Here is an 8,089-nt window from a genome sequence, read left to right on the forward strand (position 1 = left end):
CTCGCAACAGCTCACAACTGCCGGCCAAGCAGCCGTCTGGAGTGTTCAGACACACCTACATGTATGTGCACGCATATATACACATCTGTATACACATACAAACAGAGCCCAAAGCCGAAGCAGTAAAACCTGTATTAATACAGATTTTCCAGCATGATTTTACATTATTAACTCCAGGCACAGCTAGAGAAAGATCCAGAAGAAAATACATAAGTAGGTAATGTAACATCAGAAAGTGAGCGTTGGCTGATTTAGCAAGCTCCAAGTTAGTACATGAGAAACCACTGTATTAAAAAAGTAGCTGTAACAGATACCAGATGGGACTCAATAATATATACACCGTACGCGATGAAATGGAGTATCTTTCATCTCTTCCCTGTGATCCCTGGCATAGTCCCAAAGATAGTAATCAAGTAAAACCGCGTTGATCTGATCGCGCATGTCTTGACCCTTCTTCTCATAGAGCTCCAGCAGGTGCTTACAAATCAGTGCACAACACCAAATCGAACAACCACGGATCTCCACCTCCTCTTTATCTCCAGACTGGAAAATGGTTCCTGCAGGACACAAGAGACAGCAATCCAATTACGTTTGGGAGACAGAAGTCACAGGATGTCCTGAATTTTCTCTTTTTATTTCACATTTATTCTATTCTGGGACTGCAGTTTTCATGACTTACACTGTAACTATTATGTTACTGTACATTTTCTATTGCTTACTTTAATATTACCATATTTTTAAGTTTGCCTTCCATTCAATTGAAAAGCCATCCTGTATTCTAAGAGACTGAGTTTAAAAACAGAACAAGTGTCTGGGTTACACTGCACATTATATGACAATTTTGTTTGTAGAGGATACACTAACATAATTCCAAACGCGTGTACTTTCTGCAAGGATAATTCTACTCTTTACAAGGATCAAAAATTACACAGACCACATAGACAATTTATCTTTTCCATGCATCCTAATAAGGACATTTCCATCTTAGCTGTTCAAACAAACAGATCCTGTATCTCTCTCTACACACACACACAAGATATATAAACACACACATTAATACGCATACATATGCACACATATATGTATGTGGCCAGTTTATTAAGATTCATGGACTATTGCATTAATTTGTTTATCTTGCTGTGTAACTTTAAAATGGCATAATGGCAGTCCTACCTATAAATACACTCATTTTGCAGTGGACAAAGGGTTGGTTTCTGTTTTCATTTGTTCAAATTTCTAGTTACAAAGTACTGGAAGATGTAACCTGTGCTGTGCAATTATACTCTTTAAAAGCAATGGCATGTATTTTTTTTAAGTGGATGTTTATGGTATTATCTTGCTTGTTCCTCATATAAACAGCAGCTGTTGTTTCATACAGACAAACAAGAATCCCCATGCTGTTATATGTTCTTTGAACTTCATAAAGAAATCGCTGCTTCTATTATTATCTAAACCTCAAAATCACAACGATACTCATGTTGGAAAGTGATTCTGGCAAGAGTGGTTGTTTTAAAACTCAGATCAACTGCTTGGAGTCTCTTTAATTCTGTGCTTAATCCAAGGAAGTTACATCTTCATAAAAAGTAACCTTAACGTCTCATTTGAAATCACTATTAGAGAATGAATTCCTTTCTATTACCTCATCACTACAGAAGTACCAGTTTCTTGGAGAAAAAAAATATATATATAAATATATATAATATATATATGACCCTCACAGAGAGCAAATGCTGCATCTTAAAATTAGCTTTTATCTTACTCTATTGAAACATGATTACTTGACATTAGAAAGGAAGGAACAAACCGTCACGTAGTTTCTTCATTAGTTCTTCAGAATACTTCATTGCTTTTAAGTGAACAAGAACTTGAGGAATTCTGTAGTCAGCAAATATAGTCAGACTAGAAATGTCACCAAAAAAGCCATCTCCCTTGCCTTCCAGTACACTCCATGTATCAGCCACAAGTATTTGTGCCCGTTTGTAGAAAGAAACCTTTTTTTCCTGATGAAAAAAAAAAAACACAAATTGCCTAAGTGCCAGAGATACATCAAGAAACGCAGAAAATGGCATCTCGAGAGAGACAGGTAAATTAATGTTGTTCTAGAAATCACAACCCAAAATATTACTCAGTTAAGCAAAGGTTACTTAACTAAAAGAGAATAAAAGTGCAATACTATGAATACATTAATACTTAAAAAATATTGAATCACAAGCAGATATCAAGTGGAATCCTCATAAAAAAATAAAAAAGAAATGTAGATACTGTTGTCATGGAATAAAAAAATACTTGTATTAAAAAAAAATGCTTGGATATCAGAAAACAATGCTTGTTTATTTCCGCTTCACAAACAGTGGCTGTAATCCAGCACACATTGATTCTTTTTGAAACCCTAGAAATCATCCAACATCCAAGCCTAAGTAGGAGGTATTAGATCAGACAGTTAACATATTACGTTAACTTATCCCAAATGTTAATAAAATTTTGGTGAAAACTATAATGAACGATTCCCAGTGGTGTCTAGCGTACCTTGCTAGTTAAGGAGGAGAGATGATAATTAATTTCAGTAACTGGTGTATTCACAAATATTAGATTTTCTTAAAAACAGACCCATGGACAGTGTTTATTAATTTTTTTTTTTTTGCTGGTGCTAACCCTGAAAAACATTACATGCTTTATGACTACTCACAAGGGGAAAAACTAATGCTATGCTACGATCTGTACAGAGCTGAGGCTTGTACTCTATTTACAAACAAAATGCGCAAATGTAAACCTGCACCTTTCAGAAAAATCTATGATTGGATTATGTCCTTTTCTTTGCTTTATAGCTAGAACAGATTTTCAGCTTTCGAAAACATGTCCTTAACAACATCACGCAACCGAAATGGTTAAGCAAAAATACAGGTAGATGGGGATTCTACTTATTTCCAGTTCTGTTTCACCACTCTTCATATAGCCACAATTTAAAATGGCATTTTAAAAGTTCATTTAATTTTACTTGACTGCCAAGATGCTACAGGCTGAAAACAAAGTTGATTGTTTGTCATTGAGTGCTATTCTACAAAAACGTTGAGAACAAGATGTCCAGCTGCATTTCACAGAACAACTTCTGTAAACATTCTGAAACTTTCCACTTCATTCCCTACTTGATGTAGATGTACAAACTTACTTCTAGAGAATACTGCATTTTGTATGCTAAATAATAAAATACCACTTGAGACTTACAACAGGAAATAAATAAATGATTAACAGACCAAATTCCATTGTAGCTCCTACTGCTCTGAAGCTAATGAAGACCAAGGACATTGCTCTTCTAATAGCGTTTTTTCCAATATAGTAAGGTACAGATAACCCCCAGCAACACACCATTTTACAACAGCAGTACGGAAGACAGACTTCAGGCAGAACTTCTCATCTCATGCTGCAATTTAATTTGGAAGAAAAATACCGACTGGGACTCTTCATAGAGAATATGAATTTATGATTTCATTGTTTCAATTATTGTTAATTTTAATGCTGCACAGATCTTCTGGAGTTTGTGCAAATTTTCTATATGAAACAGACTATAAAGCGTTTCCAGTAAATTTTCCCAGTATTCTTTTCAACAGATAGCAAGCATGGAGGTGGATGACACTGTCTCAAAGATAAGTGTAATTTGTCCAAAAATGGAACACTATACCTGACGAACTACACTTCTTTTCTGCAACATCCTCACATTCCAGGAAAAGCTACCTAATATGGGGACACTTGTGTCTTCTCTCCACTACAACGAGCCAGTATCAAGAGGCATAACTAATTCTGGCCTACTGACATTAAAAGAAAGAAGGGGTATTGTGCTGGCAGATATCAAAACGCCATAGCGTGGCTAGGAAGAAAAGCAGAGAACAGGAAGATCATGAGAATTTTACCACCTCCATCACAGGTGATGGGAAATTAAAAGCACATACATAAAACATGGATTACTGGAAGCCCGGAAGGACTCCACTGTATGTCAGAACATGAAAAACCTGACAGGCAAGCATAGCGTGGTCTAATATTTAAACTTCTGCCAGGATTCAAATTCAGCACAGCATCTAAATATGAAATATCCATGTAAGGTCAAAAAGGCTTCAGGGATTTTGGTTTGCAATTCACTTTTCAGAAGCAAAAGAACATTGACAATTTATATAACTACGTTCAGTAGTGTGTAATTATGAAAAACGTTTTGTGTACATATTCGATAAAACATACAGCCAAAGAACGGTCTTAATTTTAAAAGTTCTTCTAGGACGTCAGATTACAGGAGAGCTATAATAGTCTGTGATAGTATGCTTTATTACAGTACACAATTTATTTTACTATCATATATATATTTTTATGCTTTATTACAGTACACATTTTACTATCATATATATATTTTTATTACGGAGAGTCTGTGAAAAACACTGGCTTGCTGTTGGATACTTCATCCTATTTCCAGTTCCCTCCTAATCCTCACAAGTACAACTTTGTTTTTGTTAAAGATCTCAGCCTGCTGCCATAGAAATAGTTATGATAACATGATCCACGTCACCACCTCAGATTAGGTGACAACACTGATTTTATATGTGTGGGTTTTTTTTTTAATATTTTTCAAAACAAGCAGGGTGTAAACCTGGTCTGCATTATTCCACCCACCTTCAAAATACACAGCTTGCTTAGTGAAAGTAGAAAAATAGCTCCTGTATTCATGCAACAGGCTTTACTACTATGTCACTGCTTACGGTCTGGGATCATTTTTGGAATGGCTTTTCATTCTGAAGTCTGCTGCTGCTTTTAGGGAGCCTTGCTTTATAAAGCATTCGGCATCATCTCATGAAAGGTATTACATCAATGAATACAGTCACTATAAAGATAAGAAAATATTCTATTTATCGCTTTAGCTGGAAAATACTTCCTTTTACATCACAAAAATGTCATTAAATTACTTCATATGTAAAAAATCCCTATAAATTAAACTAATAGCTTCAGTGATTACCTACAGAGAAGCCCTGATTTTTCACGTTAATATGATATCTTACTTCATAGCAGGAGACAGAGGAAAATAAAATGATGCCACCTATTCAACAGCAAATTTAAGTGAAAAATGCTATTGGCTCAAAACTCCAGTGAACGGTGTTCTAGGGAGTTATCTTCAGACAACTGTACAAACTATTAGTATAGGCTGTACTGTCACTAGAATAAAGTATTTTAGTGATCTGACAGCTGAACAGTACCGCTGACGAACAGAGTGCAGGAATAGCTACATGTCGCTAAGGCTAAATAAAAAGCATGCCTGTGTAGGGAAAACAAGACACAGAAAATACCAAACATACTCTTATTTATTTCTCACCAGTTTCTGTCAGGGAGACTGCTGCATAAAGCTTCAGTACACTGTCATCTCTGACAAAAGCATGACATTTGGGGTTAACTCATGCCTGTAGTCATTTGTGCAAGCTCTGTTTAATCAACAACAATTCATGTGATTCCCAGTTAGTTGCACATTTCCACTATACTACCACAGACTCACTTCTTTCATTACATGCAAAGATCCTTAAGGTAAATGAAGAAAAAGAGATGGGATAGGGGGTGAGGGGTAGCAATTTAAGAGGGAAAAAAAAAAAGATTCTCACTTTTCAGGCAGAAATTACCTCATATATTACACATATTATAAGGCATACAATGTAGTCATGATCTAATTGGGAACTTGCTGTATATCAAAATTACAACAGAGTGAAGATACAACAGAGAAAGCGTATAAAAAACTGGCTCTCCTCTGGTGAAAAAAAAAAAACAAACTCATTATTAGAAATATGCTTCTGACTATGTCAGTACTAAGATAATGAGGATTCCTTTACTGTTAATAAATAGTGCGATTTTGTCTTCAGGAGTTTAAATTGACAGAGAAATGAAATATCAATAATTTTACCCTATCTTAACAAAACAGTGTACTGCAGTCCAAAAGCATTATTTCAAAAGCTGCCTTCCCCGCACATATTACCTACAATAATTTACATAATAAAGATCAACCATTTCAAAGTCTGATTCTCCTTTTATATAGACCAATCCCTTTACAGATTCGAGGCAAAATATTAAAATAACAATTTTCTTTCCTATTTCCCTTGAATTTTACTCATGAATTCCACCGAAGTGTTTCTGTTCACTTTCCATTTTCTGCACTAAAAAATGCCAGCAATTCACAAATTTTACATCAATTCTGAAATGACTATCCTTTCAGAAAAAAAAACTCCATCGACAGCCTAAACGCTATTTTTTAAGGCCACAGTCAGAAAGGAGTAAGGGAATAAGTTCTTACCAAAGGAGATTCAACATTACAGCTAACTTACCTCAAATACGGCCTCATCTCTGTAAGAAGGAAAGTTTTCCACTACTAGGCGTAGTAGTTTCTGGGCGCTGTTCTCACTCATTTTAACACAGGTGAGAAAAGAGCCTCCAAACTTCTCCAGAAGAACTGTTCCGCTTTCATTCAGCACCCGGTGCCTCTCTTCGATCAAAGGCATGGGCACTTCTGTGTCAGAGCGCAGTACTTGTCTGACTTGGTCAAGCGTCATGGTGGCATAATACGAGGCGCTGGTAATAGGTATTCCTTCAGAACAGTAAAAAGAAAATGTTTAGGGTATCGTACCACGTACGTAGTGATTACAAATGAGAGCGTTTACACCATTAGTAAGATATAAAAGGCCTATCAGCTCTTGAAATTGACGTTGTTCCATGACAACCACACAAACAGGTGTTTTATAACCAGGTTTGTTTGTTCTCAGCGCTCCCTCCTCAGATAAGAATTTCTGACACGTAGCTGCATCTTCTTACTTTTTATACGCAGCTTTTCCCGACTGATCTTTGTTGTTCAGTACCGTGTTTACTACACCAGCGTGCACCAACCAAACACAATCATTAGCAGCCGTCTTTTATACCCCCACTTCTAATCACCGTGTATGTACAAAAAGGGCCTCATCGCACACTTTCCCCTCCATCTACAGACAGACAGAACCGTCCTTAGGCCTCCCACCAGCACCCACACACCCGTCTGTGTGCATTTCAAGGCCGGCAGCAGCAAGGCCAGGTGCCCCGGCACCCTTTGTCAGCAGGCGGCCATGTCGCCGCTCGACACCCCGCACTAACCCTCGTCCAGCGCCCTGTTGACGGCGGCGCAGAGCGCCCAGTACCCGCTGTAGGCCGTGCCCTTGTACTTCACCAGGCACTTCTGGTCGTCCCGCTCCGGCCAGAAGGAGAAGTTGAGGGTGTCCACCAGGAACACCCAGCTCACCGCCTCCTCGCTGGCGGCGCGGGGGTTCAGCTCGTGCAGCTCCTTCCAGCCCGCCAGGCTAAAGGCGGCCGAGGGCACCCTGTCGAACAGGGCCTCCGCCACCCTCCGCGCCCCCTCCTCGGACACCGACACGTCCCGGCTGCGGCCCGCGATGAACCGGGCCGACTCCAGCGGGGACGGCGGCGCCTCCATCAGCGGCCTCCGCTACCGGCACCGGCACCGGCACGGCGGGAGGGCCTCGCCCGCACCCCTGTCCCCCCGCGGCCGGCGGCAGCAGCACCAGCACGGCACGGCCCGGCCCGTTGCGGCCCAGCCCCGGCAGTGCGCAGGCCTCGGGGCCGGCCGGCGGCAGCCTCCCCGCTGCGGGGGGAGCGGCGGGGGCCGTCCGCGGGGAGGCGGAGATCTTCGGAGATCCGCTCGGTTTGGCGGAGATCCGGGTGGTTTTAGAAACAAACAAAGGAGGCTGGCACGCCTGGCGCCTTCCCCTCCTGCAGCAGCAGCCCCGTGCGCGCACCCCGCGGGAGGCACACGGCAGCGCCCGCCTTTTCCTTCCTCCCTTCGCGATTTTGTCTAGACCGCCCCTTTCTCCGGTCTGCGCCAGGCTTTGCCGTGCCCGTCAGTCCCATAGCCGAAAAACGAGCTTCTGGTGTGCTTTTTGCTTTTTTTTTTTTTTTTTTTTTTTTTTTTTTTACAGAGCTGAGGATACGTCTACCCACGAGCTCTGCCGTACATACGAACTCTCCCTCCCTGCCCTTTCCCCCGTGTTTTACTAGCTAGCATCCTGTTATGTCAGGAATTACCCACCCC

At 40.3% G+C, this 8,089-nt stretch overlaps 1 protein-coding gene across 1 annotated transcript; it reads right to left on the reverse strand.

Annotated features, from left to right (window-relative positions):
• Positions 1 to 115: 115 nt before the first annotated feature.
• Positions 116 to 7,850, reverse strand: QNG1 (Q-nucleotide N-glycosylase 1). Its single transcript, XM_080575190.1, has 4 exons — positions 7,138 to 7,850; positions 6,342 to 6,601; positions 1,805 to 2,000; positions 116 to 557 (listed from the first exon to the last, which is right to left on the reverse strand). The coding sequence occupies exons 1-4, from the start codon at positions 7,472 to 7,474 to the stop codon at positions 325 to 327; spliced, it is 1,026 nt and encodes a 341-aa protein (XP_080431316.1). The 5' UTR covers positions 7,475 to 7,850; the 3' UTR covers positions 116 to 324.
• Positions 7,851 to 8,089: the final 239 nt, after the last annotated feature.

The sequence above is a fragment of the Anser brachyrhynchus genome (genome assembly GCF_964034855.1).
Source record: "Anser brachyrhynchus genome assembly, chromosome: Z".
In the NCBI taxonomy this organism is placed as follows: Eukaryota; Metazoa; Chordata; class Aves; order Anseriformes; family Anatidae; genus Anser; species Anser brachyrhynchus.

What these genes read in the sequence shown, in the direction of transcription:
- QNG1 (XM_080575190.1), bottom strand. Translation starts at nt 7,474, where the DNA reads ATGGAGGCGCCGCCGTCCCCGCTGGAGTCGGCCCGGTTCATCGCGGGC. An exon ending in CAACAGGGCGCTGGACGAGG is followed by an intron (nt 6,602 to 7,137) that starts GTTAGTGCGGGG and finishes ACTGTTCTGAAG; the next exon opens with GAATACCTATTACCAGCGCC. An exon ending in GAGATGAGGCCGTATTTGAG is followed by an intron (nt 2,001 to 6,341) that starts GTAAGTTAGCTG and finishes TTTTTTCATCAG; the next exon opens with GAAAAAAAGGTTTCTTTCTA.